The 23,097-nt window shown below is 40.1% G+C and overlaps 1 protein-coding gene across 1 annotated transcript in view; it reads right to left on the bottom strand.

The window, feature by feature from the left end:
• Positions 1-23,097, bottom strand: part of TRPM3 (transient receptor potential cation channel subfamily M member 3) — a 307,424-nt gene that overhangs the window by 29,472 nt on the left and 254,855 nt on the right. The window contains exons 15-20 of the mRNA XM_074855487.1: positions 22,734-23,023; positions 21,667-21,895; positions 18,935-19,102; positions 11,498-11,638; positions 4,519-4,647; positions 2,156-2,407 (exon numbers count right to left, since the gene is read on the bottom strand). Coding sequence (XP_074711588.1) covers positions 2,156-2,407; positions 4,519-4,647; positions 11,498-11,638; positions 18,935-19,102; positions 21,667-21,895; positions 22,734-23,023 — 1,209 coding nt within the window. The remainder of the gene's footprint in view (positions 1-2,155; positions 2,408-4,518; positions 4,648-11,497; positions 11,639-18,934; positions 19,103-21,666; positions 21,896-22,733; positions 23,024-23,097) is intronic.

Genomic DNA, 23,097 nt, shown 5'->3' with positions numbered 1-23,097 from the left:
TGGGCAAAGTGGGTGTGTCAGAGTTGCTGAGTGCATGGAAGGTTGGATGAGGTATGAAAAGCAAATAACAGGAAGGCACAAAATAAAAAACTTCCCTCCTTCAACACTTGCACACACCTTCAGAGTACTCTGGTAGCTAAATTCAACATGCTCTGAGTGGGTGCTGAGCCTACAGAGGCTAGTGATTTTCCTGTATTTGTTTTCCACAGAAAGTGGAGTGAGGTTTGCCTTGTTGTACACATGCGAGAATGACAAAGGAATGGAAATTATATTATTTTGCTGATTTCAAACACTTCCTTTCTGTGTTGACCTCAGGAGAAAAATAAACCAATGTTTATGCTATTGGTGAAGCTAGGCTCCTATCAGCCACCCATAACACTGACTACTAGAACTTCACTATTCATGGCCAATCTGTTTATTATTGAACTGGTTTTCAGACTGCCTCTGTTAGAACCACAGCTCTGAAACTGTTTGTGCACAGCACCTTTGAAGAATACAACAGAGTAGGAGGGTAGTTGTTTTGCAGTTTTGTACACTGACTATTGTGTAAGCCCCAGAGACCACCAGATTCCCTGATGGAAGGACATAGTCCAGTTGGGGCAGGAAAGAAACAGATGATAATGCGGTGTTTTCCCTTTGGTCTTTGGTCCTTTCTCTTGTCTTGCTGTCCTTTTACAGCAACCTCCAGCCAGTGCTGTAAGTACACCTCTGTACTCTGGAGCTCTCCAAAACCCATCCCATCAACATCCTATTGGCTTCCTTGAAGAAAAGTAGCCCTCTTCACAATCCTGTTTGCAGGGCATAACAATTCAACAACTATATTTTGTGGGTTTTTTTTCCTAAGCTGTTCTTTCTTTTTCAAACACAGCACTGTGGGTGTGGACTTGAAAGCTGGCAAATTAAAGGGATAAAACAATGGTTCTCTGGTCACCTGTTAGATAGGGAGCCTGACTGGACATATATTTTGCATTTCAGTTTTATACCTGCTTAGAATCACTGAACTTGTTGTGACTAATGTAATATCAAGGAGGGATTGTAGTCCATGCATTCATATATGTCCCCTTTTCCTATGATGGTGGGGAAGAAGGGTGGCTGGGTCTTTTCCTTAAGGACCATGGTAAGGCAAACACAAGAGACTTGTTGATTATTCTCCACATAGCAATCAGACAGCAGTAACATTTGTATTTAGGAAAGTTAATGCTCAGTTTACTTTTTTTTACTGAATGTCAGCTTTGAAGGCTTTCTGTTCTATTTTTTTAAAAAGAAATCTTAAAACCCAGAATGCATGAAAAAGCCATGATTCACACAACAAAGCCTGGATAACTGCATATAAAACATAAGCATGTATATTAGCTACATGTGCAGTTACTCAAATATCAAGGACATGTGCATGTGTATCTGTAAACTCAGACATTTTCTTTAACCCATACAAGCAAAATGCTGCTTTAATGCAACATTTCTACTGAAAAGTACAAAGAGAAAGCCAAAAAGTCAGAAGTTATACATCTGTCTGCAAATATCTCTTGGTTCCTTCTGTATGCATTTACTATTACATAAACTATTCATACTCCTGCCATGTTGTGTACATGTGATGTGGCCATGGAACAGAGGCTGCAGTTATGCAGATGGACTTCTCATCTCACAAGGACACACCTGAACAGGAAAGATGGAAGAACATAGGGATATGGAGCAAAGTATAGAAAGGTTAGTCTTAATCATAGCCATTGTAGTTTTGAACATATCACGCCTATGACAACACATTTCTTTGAGATTCTTAAGGTACAAAACACTTTTTTTTTTTTTACCTTAACGATCCACCCTCCTTTACAACTAGTTGAGAATTAGCATCCTTTGTGTTTTCTGAAAATGAGGCACAGAGGTGTAGGATGGATGGCTTTGGTGTTGAAGAGAGATCTCAGAGAAAGACAAGCAATACATTATCTAACAGAACTGGGAATGTCTAATCCTTGATTCTGGGGGTCTATGCTGAGATTTTGAATCAACAAGGCACTGATTTCTAGCTTACATGAAAATGCTAGTATGTAAAAAAAAAAATACAGATAAATCTGCAGTGATGTCATTGGCCAAAGACAATCAGTCAATGAGTCCAGAACGTGCTGATAAAACATAGAAGGAGTACACCAACTTCTCTTACCATTTTCCCAATCATCATAACATATGGTCCCAGATATTTGTTTACTCCGAAGATGTCTAATAACCGTATATACCAGTAAATGATGTTAACACAGTATATCACTCGGCCATCGCTCCGGAGTGGCAGATCTTGCAGACGGAGCACCATCCCAACGGAGAACAGGAGGATAGCTATGAGATCAGTAACGTTCCAGTATTCCTGGAGCCAAACTTTTACTTTCTGTAACAGTTTCCCGGGTTCTGACATCAATATCTGAAGGACAGAGGACATGGAGAGGAAAGGAAGTAAGCTGACTTAATTTAAGCTTGAAGAAATCTATAGTAAACAGATATATGTCACACAGGCCAAAAGCAAAGCTGATTGATAGACTCCTATCATATAAATATCTTATGTACTCTATTGTTTTTTGAGAAATCTTCCATTTCAACCATTCTTAGCCTGTATCTATGTGCAAGATACTTAAAAGAAAAAGGATGAAAACCTCACTCATTCTAAAATCCCCATGAAATCAGAAGAAATATATGTATATCCTTCTGTTTTTCAAATTTATTGACCATACTTAGAGTCTTGGAATAGAGGAGGAAATATAGAGAGATATTTCATCAGAAAATTCACATTTAAAGAAGCTGTAGATTTAAAGAAAATGATTCTAAAATGTGTATCAAACTGTCAAGAAATAAGTAATAACCATAAAGATCTGGATTTGGAATTTAATCCAGAGAGATACTAGCTACTACTTAGACCTGGTTTTGGAAATTAAGTTCCACAGCTGAGAATACAATTCGGAAAAATAATTAATCTTAGCTTATGAATTTATTGTCATTCTATATGTCTAAGATCATTTGTGAGACCTGACTGTTTTCCCAAGTTACTGTTGAAACTATTCCTCAAGTGATTTCTATGAATAATTCCTAGCTTTTAGTGAGTTAACAAGCTGTTTGTTTTAGTTTTCTATATTTAGGCTGAGAACATTCGAGCAGACTCATACAGTTCCTTAAAAAGATGAATGCCATTCTTATAATTTTCTTATAATTCATTTTCAGAATGAATTTTAGGCTCATCTTCTGTGAACCAGCATCTGCTTAGAAATCCATTACGACAAATGTTCTTGATAAACTTTTGTGGAAAGGACAATTTAGGGTGAATGATTAGACAAAAATGGCACATACAATTCCTGCTGGCAGCCTCCCACCGACTGAGCCAGTGGTGCTTTGTCTTCATCATTGTTGCAGAGTCCTCGTGTGGCTACTGCCACTGTTTTTCTTTTCGTTAGTGAAGTACACTCATTATAGGCCACACAAGTAGTGTCTTTTCCTCTGTTCTTTTTATCAATAATGTAGAGCTTACTGTACAGTGTTTGAAATTAATTTTTGACATCTAAGCAGCTGTTGCAAGACCATTTTTAGTCTAGTCCTCAAAAGCATTTGCTGCAGAAAATACAAATTTAGATGGTAATAAATTCAGCCCAGGGGTACAAATGTGCTGCTTCAGTTGAGGTCAACAGGACTCGCACCCACACACGTCAGGGCTGAATTAGGCCTCTGGTGTCATTGTGGAATAAAGGTGCATTTGGCCAAGTGAAAAGGGCACAGCAATAGTTGCAGGTGGGAGAGACCATGAGGGGCAGGGGATGGCAGCACAACTTCACTCAGCCTATAGACTGAGTGCCACCTTAAATGCTCTGTCTCTGTTCTATGTGTCTGCTTTAGCATCTTTAGGGAGATGCATGCTATTGCTTGACATAATTAGCAAAAATTTTCAAGATAAAAAGGGGGAAATCCTATTAGAAATATGCTGTAATATTCAATTTGGATCTAAGTTTTCCCCCAGTTATGGCTGGTTTTATTTAAAGCCTTTGCATGAGATACTTGGACAGACAGAACAGCTGTAAATTTTGAACAAAACTCTATTTGGGGTGGGGTGGGGATTCAAACATGGGCTTTTCAGTTGTCATGCTATCACCATGTCTCCATGTCCGTTCTGTTATAGTATATCTCCTCTTCCTCTCCCTGAAACAAACTTCAGTTTCTGGGCCACATTTCAAGGAATATAGCCGAGCTTTAAGATATGTCAGAAGACTGCCCCATACTTGTGAATGCTATTACATGTGCATGACACAGAAATCTGAACAGAGAAATTCTGTGGGAGAAAGAGAGAGATTCTTGATTTCAAAATGGAGGAAGATAGATGTTTTAGTGCTGTGTTTTTAACAATCCATCTGCTTTTCTGCAAAAAAAAGTGATTTTATGACAAGCCTCTTCATCAAAAATTATCCTGAGAAAAATAATAAAAACAGATACTAAAATGAAAAAAAATGCTAATTTTTCTTTTTACTCTGTCTTTCTTTGTTGAGGTGATTTTACCTCTCTCATCTTCTCTATTCCCAGAGTGAAAATGTACGAGATGACAATCCATTCCTGTGTAGATGGCCAACGATCCATCTTCACTAACACTATATAATTGAACAGCATCAAGTAGCCTATATATGCCAGCTGCAAAGAAACAAAATGAGTATCAGTAGTCACTATATTTATATGACTGAACAAGTTTCTTGGGTATGATTTGATATTCCTAATTCCACTGTAACCAGAGTTAAACAGACAAAAGAACAATCAGACAGTGTTCTGGGTTGTCTGAAAAAGCTCACATTAAATCACATACAGTGTGGATTCTGTAAAATACATGCACAAATTTCCTCTCCTCCAGTTACATCTGCCTCCCCAACAAAATTTTATTAATGCTGTCCCCCTGGATCATCCCACAGTGATGGGAACTCCGATACCATTATGCCAACTACCAAACTACATTACCTATGTGAAGATTTCTCCCTCATCTGCTTTTAACACCCTTTACTCCTCTAACACGGCTCCTCTGTGCTTTTTCTCCCTGTTCACCTAGCCTAGGCTGACTCTGGCATTACAAATCCTTTTTGCACAATCCTTGCCTGGAGCCCAGAAGGTCCTAGGTGTTGTAGAGGTCTTCATACCCAGTGTAGTACCGACCAAACCTATACCATGATTCCTCCCCAAAACACTGCTATTCTTACTCACATTGCTACAGCGAGTAGCCAGGAATAGCCATGCATTCATTTGTGTTATATTTTTTGCAAGTTTTTACACAGAACTGTTTTGCTTTTCCTTCTCAAATATATCTACTTTCTGGCCTAATTTTTGATACAGTGGAAAGTGTGGATTATGTTTTTAACTTCTTTTTTCTTTCTTTCTACATGCTGAATGTAATGAAATGGTCAGTCAAAAAAAGACAAGACAGACAAATTGCATCATCAAGTTCATAAAACAGAGAAACCCAAGTGTCACACTGAAGCATGGGCTGTAGCAAGGGGGAATGGCTGTGGCTGGGATTTGTGGTGGCCAGAATCCATCTGCCTGTCTACTTTGCCTTTCAAACAGCAGTCCTACCAGAAAATGAATCTTAAGCCAAATTTAAATCATAGAAAAGATGAATCAGTTCTTTGCATGAACATTTCAGTCATCGTGGCAGAAAGCTTATTCCATACATCTGTATCCAATACAGTTTTTCTCTCTCAACTGCATGTTACTCACAACTATTGTGTACTTGGTGTCAGACTTAAGATGAAACAACCACAGAGGGGCTTGAGACTTTTGGGTAGGATTACTTCAGCATTCAGCACCTCACAGAACACGATTTATAGTCCTGTTGTATTTGTTCGAGGACATAATTTCCGCTCTGTGTAAAAGCCACAGGGTTCTGGCTTTTCTTCCAGTTGCTGGTTTGAAGAACATGACTGAATTCTTTGCATTGGTCATAACTGTCAGTACAGAGAAGACAGCCAGTTGAACCACTACTTCTTGTCTACATAAAAGAGAGGAGAAAATGGTCTCATTTGTCTTTCAGTTTGTGCATGATGATGGGTTGTAATGCTCAGGTCTATCTAGATACTGGTCTTCCCTTAACAATCCTAAAGGAAACAGAGAGCAATATTCATAGAATCACAGAATCATTTAGGTTGGAAAAGACCCTTGGAATCATTGAGTCCAACCATCAGCCCTACTCTACAAAGTTCTCCCCTACACCATATCCCCCAGCATCTCATCTAAACGACCCTTAAACACATCCAGGGATAGTGACTCCACCACCTCCCTGGGCAGCCTATTCCGCTGTCTGACCACTCTGTCTGTGAAAAATTTTTTCCTAATGTCCAGTCTGAACCTCCCCTGTTGCAGTTTAAAGCCGTTCCCTCTTGTTCTGTCACTAATTACCTGTGAGAAGAGACCAGCACCAACCTCTCTACAATGTCCTTTCAGGTAGTTGTAGAGAGTGATGAGGTCTCCCCTCAGCCTTCTCTTCCTCAAGCTAAACAGTCCCAGCTCCTTCAATCTCTCCTCACAGGATTTGTTCTCCAGGCCCTTCACCAGCTTCATTGCCCTCCTCTGCACTCGCTCCAGCACCTCGATATCTCTCTCGTATTGAGGTGCCCAAAACTGGACACAATACTCCAGGTGTGGCCTCACCAGTGCAGAGTACAGGGGGACTGTCACCTCCCTACTTCTGCTGGTCGCACTATTGCTGATACAAGCCAGGATGCCGTTGCCTTTCTTGGCCACCCGGGCACACTGCTGGCTCATGTTCAGCTGCTTGTGAATTAGAACCCCCAGACCCTTCTCTTCCAGACAGCTCTAGCCACACCTCCCCAAGCCTGTAGCCATGTAGGGGGTTGTTGTGGCCCAAGTGCAGCACCTGGCACTTGGCCTTGCTGAAGCTCATCCCGTTAACTTTGGCCCACCGATCCAATCTATCCAAGTCTCTCTGTAGAGCCTCCCTATCCTCATGCAGATCAACACTCCCACTTAACTTGGTGTCATCTGCGAATTTACTGATGATACACTCTATGTCCTTATCAAGATCATCAATACAGATGTTAAACAGAAATAGTCCCCACACCGAGCCCTGAGGAACACCACTTGTGACTGGTCACCAGCTGGATTGAACCCATTGACTGCCACTCTCTGGGACCATCCATCCAGCCAGTGCTTGATCCAGCAGACCGTACGCTCATCCAGGCCATGGGCAGCCAGTTTTTCTGTGAGAATTCTATGGGGAACTGTGTCGAATGCTTTTCAAAAATCCAGGTAGACAATATCCACAGCTTTTCCCTCATCCAATAGTCAGGTCTTTTTGTCATAGAAGGAGATCAGGTTTGTCAGGCAGGACTTGCCTTTCATAAACCCATGCTGACTAGGCCTGATCCCCTGGTTGTCCATTATATGACTTTTAATGGCACTCGAGATGACCTGCTCCATGACCTTCCCTGGCACCGAGGTCAGACTGACAGGTCTATAGTTTCCTGGATCCTCCTTTCTGCCTCTCTTGTAGGTGGGTGTCACATTTGCCACCCTCCAGTCCAATGGGACCTCCCCAGTTAGCCTTGACTTCAGGTAAATCATGGAAAGCTGCTTGGCAAGCACATCTGCCAACTCTTTCAGCACCCTTGGGTGTAAACCATCTGATCCCACAGATTTGTGTGCATCCAAGTGGTGTAGCAGGTCTCTGACCACCTCCTCTTCAACTGTGCTGACCTCACTCTGCTTCCCCTCCCCATCTCCCAGCTCATGAGGCTGGGTGTCCAGGGAACAGCCAGTTCCACTGCTAAAGACTGAGGCAAAGTAGGTGTTGAGCACCTCAGCCTTTTCCTCATCCTTTGTTACTCTGTTTCCCTCTGCATCCAACAAAGGAGGGAGATTTTCCCTAATCCTCCCTTTGCTGGTAATGAATTTATAGAAACATTTTTTGTTTGTATTGACTTAGATCAGCATCTGGGGTACCATCTGAGTTAGCAGAAACTCCGTCTGGGCAGTCAGAACTGGATGCACACCTCCTTAGCTGAAATAACATCTACTATAGTGCAAAAAGCCAGGTGATACTGTCACGTAACACCCCTCCTCTTAGATCTTACCGATTATTAATTATCAGCAAATCTTATTGATTTGGCCTTGCTCAGCATGCTTTAGTGAACATTTGCTGTTAGCATGGCAAAAGAACAGGGACATTAAGGTTACAAAGATGACAGAAACCACAAGTCCCTCAGTGTAATAAGGCATTTTTTCTTCTTCTTCGTTTTCTTTTGAGGTGCTGGGGGTTTTTGGCTTGGGTTTTTTGGGGGGGTTTTTTGGGTTTTTTTGTCAATTCAAATTTACTGAAAACTGCTGAAAACTTTTGCTTAGCAAAAAAAAAGTATCTTGAATTAAGAATAAAATGATGCTGAAACCGCACCACTTTAACCCAAGAAACAGGCCCTTCAGATAGTGAGTGACACTCTCCTTCTCTCTCCCCAGACCTGTAACTTGTTCCTGCCTTCCACGAGGATGTCCTGATCCCACGCTGTGATCAAAGCTCAGTACAGCTGCCCATGCTGGTACTCAAGATTCTTTGACAGTGCTACTACACAAGTAACTGAACCTCCTTTTTGTTGGTTTTACTTGGCTTGACAGAGAGCTAGGGGCTGCCATTTTCACCCTTGAGGACAGTACCTGAAGAAACTAAAGAGAGGAATACCTGCTAAGAAGTTTCTAGGGTGGGTTGCTTCCTGCCCTGCTATAGATGCTGTTCCATTCTATAGAAAATACTCCAATACTCATTATGGTAAGGGACAAACCTGGAAATTGTACCAGCAGGAGAGTGCTTCAGGAGAGAGAATACCCTCCCTTTTCTCACTGACTGCAATAATTAAATGATCATAAAGTGAACTGGTCCCAAAATGCAAAATTTAGGGCAAAGCTGTTTTGATGTTTAGAAGATGACTCTTACTCAGGGTTCAATTCCCTCTGCTGCTATTCCTCCTCAGAAGAGGTAGAAATGTGGCTTCTTATATCCTACTAGCATCTCAGTCTAAAGCTTGTAGTTAAAAGAGGAAGGCCATACTCTTCTCCTCCAGCAATCTGTGAGATGAAACCTTTGAGTCACGGTTTTCAATGCAACAGCCACAAAACAGAACAGAGTAGTTGACTTTTGAAACTCCTGCACATCCAGAGAGAAAGGCTAAACTTCTTTTGGTTGAGAAAAAGCTGTTTATTTTGGCTCATCTGCTGAGCCAAAATGTTACTTACTCAAACATCCCCACATTTTACTCACTCTTGTGTATTTCAAGAATGAAGGTGGATATAGCTATAGAGTAATAGTAGGTAGGTTGATATAGAATAATCAAATTATTTTAAATGGCATACAATAGCCATAAGTATAGTCAGTTTTCTTGCATTTTGGACTGTGTAATATAAAGTTTAGAGGATTTCTTTTGAAATATATGATTAGTATTTCTGTCTGTGTACTTGTAAAAAGTGTGATAGGCTGTGCAATTTTAACACTCATCTGAAAGATGCTTTGCTTTTAGTCTCCAGGAGTTACTCAATATACCCATCTGGTCAAGCACTGCAGCCAGAATTCACCTGAATTTGTTCTTCAAGTTCACTGTAGCCAAGATCCAGCTTTAATAAGTGACCTTGATTGAGACCTGCCTCAGGACATAAAACTGTAGGAACAGGTTTAAATGGAAATGCAATATTGATCTTTTTCTCCCATTTCAGAACTGAACTAACAGGGAGAGCCAGGACGCTTCTTTCTGTTTACAGTGTAAAGACTTTTCTGGTTATGCATAATACATATTACAATTGATAATGAGTCTAGGATGCTGATGAGCAATTTCTAGACTCATTGGACTGATTAACTGATTAATGGCCACACAATTCAGCAAGTAGTTACTGCAAGTTGCCAAAGTGCAGCTATTTGCTAGCATAAACTGTCCACCACAGTTTAGTCTCTGTTCCTGTGAGTTGTTCCTGCTGTCTGTAGATGTTTTGTCTGGATCTCAGTAAGGCAATTTTTCTTCTAAGAAGTCATCTACAGAAGGATGCATTTTTTGTGTTTTGCTGTGTATTCAGCAGAATGATGAAAAATATAACTGGGAAGGACCACCTGAAATCATCTGGCCAATTCCATGGTGCTGAGGCAGGATTAATTACAGTGTACCATAGTGGACATATATTTTGAAAAGATAGAAACCACTAATGGAAAATCTCCCATCTCATTACATAGTTTATCACAGTACTTTTCAGAGCAGTTAGAAACTGTTTCCTAACATCTTACCTAGAAATGCCTTGCTGCAATTTAAACCATTACTTTTTGTCCTATTCAGCAAGGATTTGGAGATTATTCTATTTTGTTCCTCTCTGCAGCTACTTACACATATTTGAAGACTACTGTATTCCTTCTGTAGACTTCTTTTTTTCCAGAGAAAACAACCTCATTTCCTTAAATCTTTCCCCTTATGTCATGTTTTACAGACCTCTTGAAACATTTTTCTTGTTGTTTTTTGTGTCCTTCAAACCAGTCCATGCTCGTCACATGATGCAGAAACTGAACTGGGATAGAATATTCCAGCCAAGGAGACTGAAAGGATTACTTTCTGTGTTCATTTTTCTTTTTGATCTCATTCTTCTGCATCCTAGTGCAATTTTTAAATTTAATAACTAATGTCGACTCCATCATCCAAGTTTTGAATTAAAATATCAGATAGCACCTGATGTAGGAGAGACCCTAATGGAATCCCAGCTTCCAGCTTGATAGTGAATAATTAATATCTACTCTTGAGGACTAATCACCAAACATCTTTGTATCCATATAGTAACTTTAATATAGCAGTTACTAATTTATCTGTGAGAATACCCTCCACAGTTTTTGATACTCTCTTACTTGAGTCAAAATATATGACATAATTTTTTTTCTGCTCCATTTGTGAGGTCTGTTGAGGGAGATTATACTGATTTGACGTAATTTGTCCCTGAAAAATATACATTAGCTGCTACTCATGTCTTTGTTATCTTGTGGATACTTACACTTTCTCTGAAAGACACTCTGCAGACTAGTCAAAACAGAACAAAGAAAAAATGTTCCAAGATGTGCTCTAACTGCTTCTTTTTTTCATCAATTATTATACAATTTGATATCCCAATTCAGGCCAGCCTCCCATTGGGCTTACTATTGGGATCTCTCCTGTTAGGAATTCTCCTATAAGGAATTCCTTGGGAGCACTGAGTGTAGCAAACTGCCACTTATTATTGTATTTGAAGAACAACATACACAGTCATTCAATTTTAACCGTTAACTTCCCGAATGAAATGGTAGTCTTTAAAAGTCTTAGACAGGTTTGTACATGCTAGCTGACCTCCACAAAAGATTTTAATCAAACTACATATGGGTAAGCCCTGCAATGCATGCAGATACAGACTTTCAATGAAACACACAAGATGACCTTAATCCAATTTCAGTATTTGTCCAAACAGTAGTAACAGAACAGGAAAGATGTCTTACTGTGTAAAACCAAAACTTAACGATGGGAGCATTGTAGAACTCATAAATTTTCCTTCCAACAGGGATCAGTCTGTGCCTGGTCTGAACTTCCTCTTCCTCTTTCTTTCTCGAGGACTCTCCATTCCCTCGTCCCAGCATGGCCTACAAGAAAGAACATTTTTGTGTATCTTTCTTCGTGACAAATTAAGCTATTTTTTTTTTAAATTTCAAAAGGAAACTATTCAAAACTTCTCCGATTTCTTGATCTTTAGACAAAACTAGGGAACCATAGCTAGGTATAAAAATGCTTTGTCCTCAGATTATCTTTTTTGCAGGGAAGCTGCTGTTTAATACTTTGTAAACGAAAAAAGCAATGCTTTGGCAGCAACTGTCAGCACCAGTGTGAAATCCTTGACTGGTGAACAAAAAATGAGATGTGGAAAATATTGCTCCTTTTTGCTCTATGGACAGCAAATTTTTACCTGACAACAGCTTTTTGTGGCATACTTCTATACAGTAAACAGATGCAGACAGAAAACAGGTAAGTTTTGGTTTGAAACAGAGAGAAGTTCATAAGGCTGAGACTGAGAGAGAACAACAGGGGGAAAGATGAGTTGGCAGTTGCTGGACTGGAAGCAATGAAGCCAATGACTCTTTTTAAGTTGATCATCGGATCTGTCACAGGCGATCATCCCACAGTGAACTTCACGTGGATGGAGAGGACTGACCAGTAGAGTTCACTGCAGCATTAAGGCCTTGGATTGAAAGATCCTTCTAGGTGATTTTAGCTTCTTCCATAATGAAGTTCCAGACTGCTATGCACTGCCTCTGTTAGTCTTGATCTCACTGTTACCATTGCAATTCAGACTCACTGAAGAGCTACACTGAGCTCCAGAAACACATACTCAAGAAGTCCTCATCTATAAGTGCAAACCTAACAGGCAAAAGATGGTAATATTTTGTTTACTCTTATTAACTTCATGGTCAGCTGCAGAGAAGTGGAAGGAGTGACTGAACTATATACTCACTGAAGTTAATGCTTAAAAGAAGCTGTTCCTTTGTATTTAGAGTACAGCATGCTCTATTAAATGTTCTTTCTGAAACAACTCTTTTGTGAATAATAGACTAAGAGTGGATTTTAGGTCACTGTGACCTGAACAAGTTCTTACTATTTAGTTTGTGGCAGCACCTGTAGATTGTAGCACTCCTTGCACACGAAAGCAAGTGCAAGAATTGAGATACAACTGTCCTATCTAAGTATGCAGGGATTGCCTGATGATGCTTTTATTTAAATGCTTCTATAATGTTTTTCTAAAAGTAGATCAAAGCACTTTTGTACTTTTATGTTAACTGAAGCAAACTTTCACCATCCTGAAGATAACATTGTTCTCATCTGCAACTTAAAAACATGGGAACTAAGCCTCTAAAGAGAACAGTTAGATGTCAAACATGTTGTCTTTCAATAAAAATGTCATTCTTTCATCTATCTCTGTGCTCTCTGATTCAACAGGATGTTAACTAATCAGCTTCAGGTGAGCTACTGGATTTGGTTCTAGTGCCCTGCAGGAACAGGGGATGCACTTTCACATATTTAAAAGTAAGAATCACAATCTTTCCTTTTCTTCCTTTTTCTAGGCCTCATGTGGAGCTATTCATATAGGTCTTTGGTCCTGTAAAATAGTAATTTGCAATGATAAAAAAATGACCACATTTTTTTTTTCTTTCAACCAGTGTAGATATTTGTAACATTATTAGGACCATGTATGGCTTAGATGGCTCCTGCCTAACGTTCCTCTTTCATTTCATTTATGTAGTTAGTTTTTTCCTCTGGTATTATTACTTTTCACGTGGTTCCTTATATTCTTGAATTTGACTATGCACAGGTGTTGCCCTGCACATTTTTAATAAAATAGAATAAAGATTCAGGACACAAGTATACTGCACTGAAACTAACCTGCTGAGATCCTTTTGATGAAGTTACCTATTTCCTTTACCTTTTTACGCCTGCAGATTTCTAATTTCATTGCCTTACATGTAGATAAAACAATGCATATGAAAAAAATTAAATATATCTCCTGTTGATTCTCACAGAGCACATAAACCCCTTAGAAGTTCATCAAGTGTTTCAGAAAAAAGGAAAAAGATGAGGTGGCTGTCAAGCAGAGAAGGGTTCTTATTAGATAAGCAGATAGTATGCAAGAACATGAGACTTACTGAATATAACTATAGTAGCAGAGATTACATAACCTTCACAGAACCCCAGGTATCATTAGCTGAAGTCTACAAAACCAAAGTGATTCCCTGATCTATATCAGGGATTGTTTATTTGTGAAAAAAAGTGGAATATGATCTGAATGCTTTGGGAAAATTATATCCCAAGAAGGTACTAATTTCTTTGCTTCTCTCTACCTTCTGATGCTGTTTTAGGGAAAGTTGCCATCTGGTGCTACAGTTTTCTGTAGCTTTTCCCAAAGCTTTGTCTCTGCTGTCCTCTGGTGCTCAAGAATTTCGCAGCACAGTGAAAATGAATGCTGGCAGCTTTAACAAATGAACAGTGCCGTGTTTTAGTAAAAAGGATTATTTTACAGAGTTTAAATCCTTCACAATTTTATAAATCTATTAATTCTGAGACACCCTTAGCGCTCACCAGAATCAGTGAGTTGTGGATGTTTTTAGGATAATGCTCTTTCAGTACCTGGATTTACGCTTCAGCTCATGGATGCTGATTTCCTGTTTGCTATTGTTTTCTTGTTGCTAATGATGCTGTAATTTTACCTTGTTATAATTCTTTTTGAATTAACTGTATCATATAATACTAACCTCTCCCCTCCCCCATGCTACAGATGGGGAATTGCTCTGAGATGGCTGGGGATTAGATTTGACCTGATGTCCCCGACTGTTAATTATGTCACAGTATTAACAAATTGAAAAGCCTCCTCATTAGAAACATACAGAAATAACTGAAGTGACTGTGTAACAGAATAGCTGCAATGTCGAATGTGAACAAATGTGTTTTCCCATGGAGGGGGAAGCAATAGGGTGGAAATAACTCAAGACACTGCTCTGTGTGGGCGGCATCTCTTTCTCCAATACAAAATTTCGTCCATGATTCACCATGAGTCATGCAAGGTAAGCCTGACAGCAGCTCAACTACATTGTAAAGTACAGTACAACTGCATCATTTTAGCCTGAGGCGATTGATGTGTGCATAGTTTTTACATGGAGATTTTTCTAATCACGATTCTGGTTTTCTGGGTTTTTTTTGCCAGATTTTGTTTTATGTAATTGAGGACTGTTAACTGATAGGGAATCAGGACAGTTTTGGGTTGTGCATTTTTGCATTAATAAATGTTAATTATCCTATAATATATCTATCTGTTTTATAATTAAACAACAGGAATTTTAGTCATGCTAGAATGATCATAGGCTCTTCAAATTTTACCCCTAGTAAAATCTACATGCCACATACAGACCTACCCCATATTCACACAGAACTGGTGTGGAAATGGAACACGGCTGTGAGGACATGCTATACCTCTCTCTGCATACCCCACTGTAGCCTATATTATGTATGGAAATGCTGCATCCATGGTAGTTGTTCTAGGGTTACTGTCCTCTGCCTTGAAATATTGCTGGGAAAAAAGGCTTAATGCCTTTGAGTTACAGGTGTGTAAAACTGGATTTTGTATGTGCTCAGTAGTTCTTTAAAGTGAATACAGAGAAGCAGGGTTAAAGTACCAGGAGCTCAAGTTCAGTCATCCTGGCTGCTGAGCATGGTGAAGGACATGGAGCATGCCAGGACAGTTGTGTGGTGGTAGTATGGGGGGGTTTCCAAAACCCTCAGAGAAACTGAGGGAAATCCCTCCTTACACAGAGGGCAAGCACTTCTGCCATGTGACCGCTGGCAGTGTCTCTCACTACTGTTTTCCAGATGAGCTGAAGGGGTGCCTTGCTGCTGACATGTGAAATACGGCACGCAACGTCTCCCAGTGGGGTGGGTGAGTTGAGCCAGGGACACAAGGACAGTAGACTTCAACCTCTCCTATCTTAAGAATTGTATTTTTAGTGATATAATGTTTGGTTAGTTCTTGCCATGGAGAAAAGGCCAAGCATATGTACTACAGATGAGATAATGTGAACTCAGAGACCAATACAACTAGCTCTGCTGCTGCTGAAATGTCCTAACTCAGATTCTTAGTGATGCCCTTGGAAAGCTGAACTTCCTATTTGCTGTGGAAAATTAGAACAAAATGAGCAAAACAACTGAAACATTTTCTGAAGGACTTAGATGAGTTATTCTGTTCTGAAATAAGACCATTTACTGGGGAACTCTAATATCCAAACAATAAGGCACTGAATAGGGATAAGGATGCTCCTAGTTATGGCTTTCCAGAATCAGTGTTATTCTGGGAGGAGAAGAGAATTCTGGGGTTTCTGAGTGACCTAAATATCAGCAACTAATTAATATCCTCATCAAGACATTGTACAAATACAAAATGTCCCTGGCCTTTAGACTTTAGTGCCCTCCTACTCCTCTAATATTCAGGATTAATGACTGGCAGCTCTGTACATAAACTGTGGTAAATTCCTTGGTGCTGAGGGAGCCGTGATGAGAGCAGTATTCAAGTGTGGTTTTGTGAGTAGCTGCTATAAGGAAAGTCTGTTGCCTAGCATCTAGGTGTTAAAGAAATGTGTGCCCAGCACTCATATATCTGTTACAAAGCCGAAAGCAGGTGTGAGTAACAAGTAGTTTACAGTGAATAGACGCTACATCTTTATAGTATATCCAAATGTTCAGCTCCCCACCAGATCTTTTGAGAGGAGCATGAAACAAATACATACTTGCATGCAGATGCATAGATGCAGAGACTTATTTCACTGTTGCTGTAGTCTGTGTGATCACATTATTCTATGCAAATGAGGTGTAAAATAGTGCAAAAATCACTGTGGCCCTGCACCTCATCCACTCTGCACAAGAGCAGTCCAGAGGAAGAAATTGATTCTTTTGGTCTATCACTAGTCACCTGGATTTAGCAGTGCAGGGGACACAAGACTTCAAGAAAAATTAATGAACAGACCTTGACTAGGTGTGATTTCTTTATCTTAGCAATACTTTTATAAAAATGCATATGGGTGCAATATTACAGGACTACAGAGACTTGAGAAATATTCACTGGGAATGATTATAGAGCTAGATAGATTGTTTGGATGATACATTATTTGCCAGAAATGGACTTCTGAGGTGACCAAAATGATTTTTAGTTCATCAATTTAGTTTGTTTAAGTTTTAAGCAGAACAAAGCTCAGAAACCCAAACCATGGAAAAATTTTCAAAATATTTTAAACAATCATGTGCCAATTAGAGTAAATGAATAAAAGAAAACTGTAGTAATCACAAAAAAAATCTATTTGTTTGTCCTGAAAGGAAGAATGTGGAGAAAAATATGCAGGTCATCCTGAATACAACAGTTGCAAGCTATGGTTAGGGTGAGTGACCAATCTATTGAGCCAGTTCAGCAATTGAATAAACATTTGGGATATCACAATATATTATTAATCTCAGTTATGAATAAGGTATCCTTATCCATAGTGTGTGGCTAAAGGGAAACTTCACAAACGCACTTCCCAAACATTCTTGCAGGCATCCTCTCATCAGTGAAAAAGAGACCTGTGCTAATTTAAGCCAGACCATTTGACTGAGGCTGGAACAACGGAAAATTTTAATCTAAAATATTTTCTTGTATTTAAAACATGTCAGGTAGGAACACTCTTCCTGACACAGTGCCTGAAGATGACTAAATATAATTGGCTATGGCATCTAACCACAGAAATATATGCAAAGGTGTCCTAACGCACAGTATAGATTATATACAGAAACATTAACTAGTGTACCAAATATATTATTTCTAAACTTGCTGGACTCCACAGAAACAGTTCTTATTTTATAGAAAAGGCTACAAGTGTCTGAAACTTCACTAGAATGATGCATCAAATTTGAAGGAATTAAGGGCAGAGTCAATGACAGGAAAGAGCAATACGACTGTCAGCACATGGAAGGGAGAAGGGAGGGAACATCTAAGACTCATCTGGAAAAGCAGATCCAGTTCACACATCACTTCCTTGTAACAGGAGTCAGAAGGTAAAAAGGAAACACAGTATTGTAGACAAGAAACCAGGAGCTGGGATAACTGCAGAGAGATGGAAATGACTTCCTCCCCGAATTTCTCCCCATTGCCAAGAAAAAGGCAGCTTGCAAAGTGCTTATTTGATTTGAACAGGCACTTCATAAGTGGATCAGAAGCCAGGGATAGTAAATTGCAATTAACAGCTAATGAGTGGAGAATGGCCCATTGCTGCTATTCTGGCTTCTGGTCCTTCCCAACGGCCAGGTTCTTGCCTGCAAACGGGTCCTGTAGGTGGGTCTTGTGGGCTGCTCCTTCGGCTTGCCTGCATATTGGGTCCTGTAGGCAGGTCCTTCTGCCTGCCTGCAGACGGGGTCCTGTGGGCAGCTCCTGCTGTTTGCCTGTGGGAAACAGTCTGGGTTTTTTTTGTTTTGTTTTTTGTTAAATTAACCAGGATAATCTCTTTTACTTCCATGCCTCTATCCTGACCTTGAACAACTGGGGTTGCATTTTAAGCCTTTCAAAGACACCACAATCAAACCCAAAACAAAGGAAACCAAACTAAGCTAAGACAGGTCTGATAGTTCATATGGTAATTGCCCAAAAAGTGTCAAACAAGTCTGAGAACAAGAGACTGTAAGTAGGTGACTTGTATAGTTTTCAGAGCTTTACCTATGTGATTCTCTTTTGTGCAAATTATTCCTCTAAGGATAGGTTACTAATACAGACAAGTCCTTCCTTACACAATGCTGCAGAGCTGCAGAAGCTCTTAGTAAGGGTTGAGCTGTCTAGATGCTTGCTAATGTCTTCAGTGGATTAAAAACTGCATGTGTGTATGTGTGAGAGGCAATGACTGCAAATTCATGAAGAATTTTGAACAACGCTTTCATCATTTTTCTTGCCTGTTTGCACACTTACGTACCCTCTTTAACCAAAAGAAAAAAAATAATCTCTAGCTTCTATGAATCTGGGCATTTCCACCCAAAGGAAGACTTAGTGAGATTCTTTTCTACCAGAGAGGCCTGCTCATCTATCATGGCTGAGTGCTTTCAATTCTGAAATCTCATAAATTTATTTCAGACAACACAGCATCAAATTGAATCAAAATATGAGAATATTACATCACAACATGATGCTTCAGCATCACCATGCAGTTTCGACATTGAGACACAATGATGCCAACTTGTCTGGTTTGAGTCCCACCAAGGAGAGGTGAGTGTCAAGAGTGGTATCCTATCATCTGCTAAATTTAGTCATCAGACAGCCTGCAATGCCCACAGAGGTGGGAATAACAAATTGACAGCACTGAGGCTGGTTATTTATTGTCAGCACTTACGGTGAGTTCCATGTCCTCCTCCTCTTTTTCTTTCACTGGCTTCTCTGGCTCCTCTGGCTCCTTCTCTTGAAGATGGATCTCATTGGCTTGGGACATGTAAGGCATATCATCTTTGTTCTTGAACTCCAAGCTGAGGATTGAAGGAGGAAGTAGAATTCCTAGTATTACCTAAAGCAATAATAATGATAACAATAATCATCACAGTAAACAGATTACAGTCATGATGGTTACTTTGCATCAAGTGGAACAACTCCCTCAGGACATTTAGGAAAAGAAAGATAAGCATGCATGTGAGTTTCTATGACAATTGAGTATTTGTCACTTGGGGTAATATCAGAGGTCCATAGTGAAACAAAGCAGTAACTTCTATTAGCATTGCTGTGAGTGCCTCTCTTGAATATTTTATCTGCTTGCCCATCAGATGTATATTGTTACATACCAGAATATATTTACAAAATATTGCACAAGGTCAATGGCAGGTGGGACCACAGGGGTGTTCAGACCTTGGACCTATAAATTGCTGCATTTTAAACGATAGACAGTAACAGTGTAAATGACACACAAGCAGTATTAATTTCTACAGAGAGGTTAATAGGTCTGAGGCTCTCTGTGTCCATACTTAAAGCACACAGGTAGTCAAGGCATAAGTGTGTGTGGATCTGAGGAGACAAGGCAAAGCCAGCAATAACAAATGCTGATGTGTTTAACTATGTGGTGCCCTTAGATTTTGCTGCAGTAACCTGGCAGCTGTGTAATGCTCACATTAATGCTAGCTCTTTCTTTTGCCTTCCCTCTCTTATGATGTGGGAGTGCACAAACCATTAAAATGACCTTGTGTGGATATATGCAATGAATAATGCTTGGGGTTAAATCAGTAGTATAACTGAAGAGGTATCATAATAATACAAAAAGAAGTGGCCTGTCTATATTCACAAGGACAATAGCTTTTCCTGGTTTTGTTGTAATCTCATGGAAAATGATTTTGTTACAAATCTCTCCCTAAATGACAGTGAAACCAGACAGTTAGCTTGTTGGCAGGTCAGGATGGTTTGACTGCTTGTGCTTGTCTTATCAACAGACAGCATGTGTGTTATTGAGACCATTGAAAGTACCACAATTAGGTGCAGTTAGAGTGTATGAATGTTGTGCCCAGCCTCAGAAGAGTTGAGCACCAGGCTGCCTGCACTGCTCCTGCACTTGGCTTGTTGCAAAAGGATGTGTCCAGGGAGAGGGGCTTACAGGCATACCTGGCTTCCCAGAGAGGCTATTTTTAAGAACAAACAGGATTAACAATTGACTCTCTGTCTTGCATTGGTGCTATACATCCCTGGCGAGAGTCTAAAGAATTACATTCAGCATTCTTGTCATTTGCCAGTTTTGACGGGAGAAAATTGTTCATGGGAAATAATCCATGACTCATGCTTGCAAATTTATTTCCTTGCCATGCTGCCTCTTGCTCATGTAGCTTGAAGCTTGTTTTAGCTTTAAACAGGCCCTGCTAATGAAATAAAACACAGACTAGAAATTGAGTAAAGGATCCTTGTAAAGCCCTGATGCTACAAGAAGCTGAAAGGAAACAGAGCCTGTTACCTTCAGTTATTCATTGTGAAGGAAAAGTCTATTTTATGGCTTAAGAGATGGATGCTGCAAAGAAGAAAGCATGCAGTGGGAAAAGAGTTGCTGCCCGAATCCCCATCTACCCATGCTGAATATCTGCAAAGTCAAGTAGTGAACAAAGCAGCAGTCCTTCTGAAGGGCAATGTGCCTGTGAGTTGATTCAGAAAAATAGATAGTAAAGATGTCTCCAAATGCGAGAATGCTTTCTATCTGTATGCAGGACAATATTTACACACAGTTCCCACAGGAGGATGATGAGAAAGTTATCAGCCACTTATTCTCATTCATCACTGTCACTGGACTAGACCCAGTACGATAACGACGCACGTACTCATAAGCATTCCTGCCATTACAAAACATCTTTTTACACAGAAAAACAGCAGACCAATTACCACTTTTCACACACACAGTTAATGAAGGAGAGAGAACTCCTTCACTGAAAATATTTCTCAGCCATCAGGGAGGAAGAGGCAATTCCTGGTTATGTACTGACTGGTGAGTACTTTGGTGAAGTAAGAGATTCCAGCCCATGGACACAAATTCACCTCTCAGAACTCACCTTGCTCTGTTAGCAGTTTTGCTAGCTGTGGAAGTAAAGCTTAAACAGCTTCAAAAATTGAATTATCCTCTAGATCCTCTAAGGTAGTCCCTTCAGGTCAGTCATCAGGAAGATTGGCAGGGGATTGCAAGAAAATTTGTACTGCTTGCTTTGGCCTGTTCTGGGGAAGGTTGTATCAGCACACACCTTTCACTAGAGGTTAATTCACTCATACATCCTTTTTCTCTATTTATCTTTAAAAACCTTGGCTAACTCCTCAAGTATCTAGGCAGGGTGACATACTAACCTCCTGGCTCAATTCTTATTCTGATACCTCTGATGCTGCAGGGAGCTTTGGGAAAGATGATGAAAAGCCTAAGTAACGTACTTTGAACTTGGTTTGTGATAAGCTCCCTGCCGAAAAACTGAACACAGGAAGAATATACTCTGCTTAATGTCACTACAAATAATCACCTGAAATATGTAACTGAGCCAGTTATTACTGATTTGTTGCAAGCACTGTTACCATCTATTAGAACTTCTCTGACTGTTAATTTTATTTTAAAACAGTGCTGACCTTTAGGCCAGAATTTTTGCGCATTCGGAGACGACCCATCCACATGTCTGTGAGCAGCATTTGGCTGCAAGTGTGAGCAATGAAGTCCCTGTGCTTGGCTGCCACTGCAAGCTGCAGGCATGTGGCGTTGCTCCAATTCTTCAGTTCGTAGGTCAGCAATTTCATTGCCAGTTGCTCGTCCTGCTTGTATGACTGGTCCAGCAGCTCCACTGCCAACTGGCCGAAGTCCCTGCAACAGAGGGACATTCGTTCATTCCCACTAGCCCAAGCAGCCTGGTCCAGAAAACATCCCTCTTCAACTGATAGCCTCTGCAAGGGGAGACATCACTTTCCATCAAGCAAATCGTTATGTTGATTGTACACATGGAAACCCACATTTTCAGATGCGAGTGGCTAATGGTAGGCATATAAAGAAGTGCCCTGACTTAGCAGTGATGAGCACCCACACCTACCAGCTGTCTGCTCCCACCTGCCTGCCCACCTCCCTGACTTTTTCTAGCTGAAATCCTCTGGTTATATGCAGCTTTGAGGATTGCTTCTGTGCTGTTTGCCCATGGCTTTGTGGTCAAGTCTCCTGGAAAAAGGAGTGTCCAATACCCTTTTTAAAATTCTGTGTCTCAGACTTTTAACATCAGAAAAGATTATTATGGAATCTTGTATCTTGGCTTGCTCACCTAAGCATGAACTCTTGGTTAATTAACACTTCTGCCTGAATATTGTGTTCATAAGGACTTCAACAACTGTTCTGTTTGGGATGAACAGAGTGTCTTGAAAAAGCACTGATTCTTGAGGCCTCAGGGAGAACATGTAGACAATATAAATATTTCACTGACTTCTTGACATCTTCTCATTTCAGAAGTTATACTGCTAGCAACTCTGCTTCTCTGGCAGACAGATTGTTTAAAAGCCATTTTCTAAAGGGTCTGGATTTTCCTTACAGGGTAGAAATGAAAGCAAGGTACAGATAAGCAAATTTCAGGCAGATTCAGCAGCCTCTCTCTTTTTTTTGGTTTTTTTTTTTTTTTTTTTTTTTAACCCCAGGAAAGTATACATGAAGGAAAATTCACCTGGAATTATGGTTCAGCTCCTGGGATATGTCATCCACCATATCGTTTTCTGATGCTTCGTGGGCCATGGCTTTGCAGAGTTTACAGGCCACAAGTGCTTTAGCCATAGCCTCTTCCCCATGCTGCCAAAAGAAGAGGGCCATCTTCTGACGCTTCATCAGCACAGCCCATACCATCAGCTCGTGGAATGGGAAGGGGAAATGATTGATCTCAGGGTCATCCAAATCAATATCAACTTCTTCTTCTCTTTTTTTTGTTGTTTTCCTTCCTCGCCTCAAAGGGACATCATCCTGTGAGAATTGTAGAGAATTTTTTTTCACCAGTGAAGGAAGTGAATTAGTTCACACAGCACACTGAAGATGTC

The sequence above is a fragment of the Strix uralensis genome, chromosome Z (assembly GCF_047716275.1).
Source record: "Strix uralensis isolate ZFMK-TIS-50842 chromosome Z, bStrUra1, whole genome shotgun sequence".
Lineage (NCBI taxonomy): Eukaryota > Metazoa > Chordata > Aves > Strigiformes > Strigidae > Strix > Strix uralensis.
Note: the sequence above shows the minus strand (reverse complement) of the source record. Positions and strands in the feature narration are given on the sequence as shown.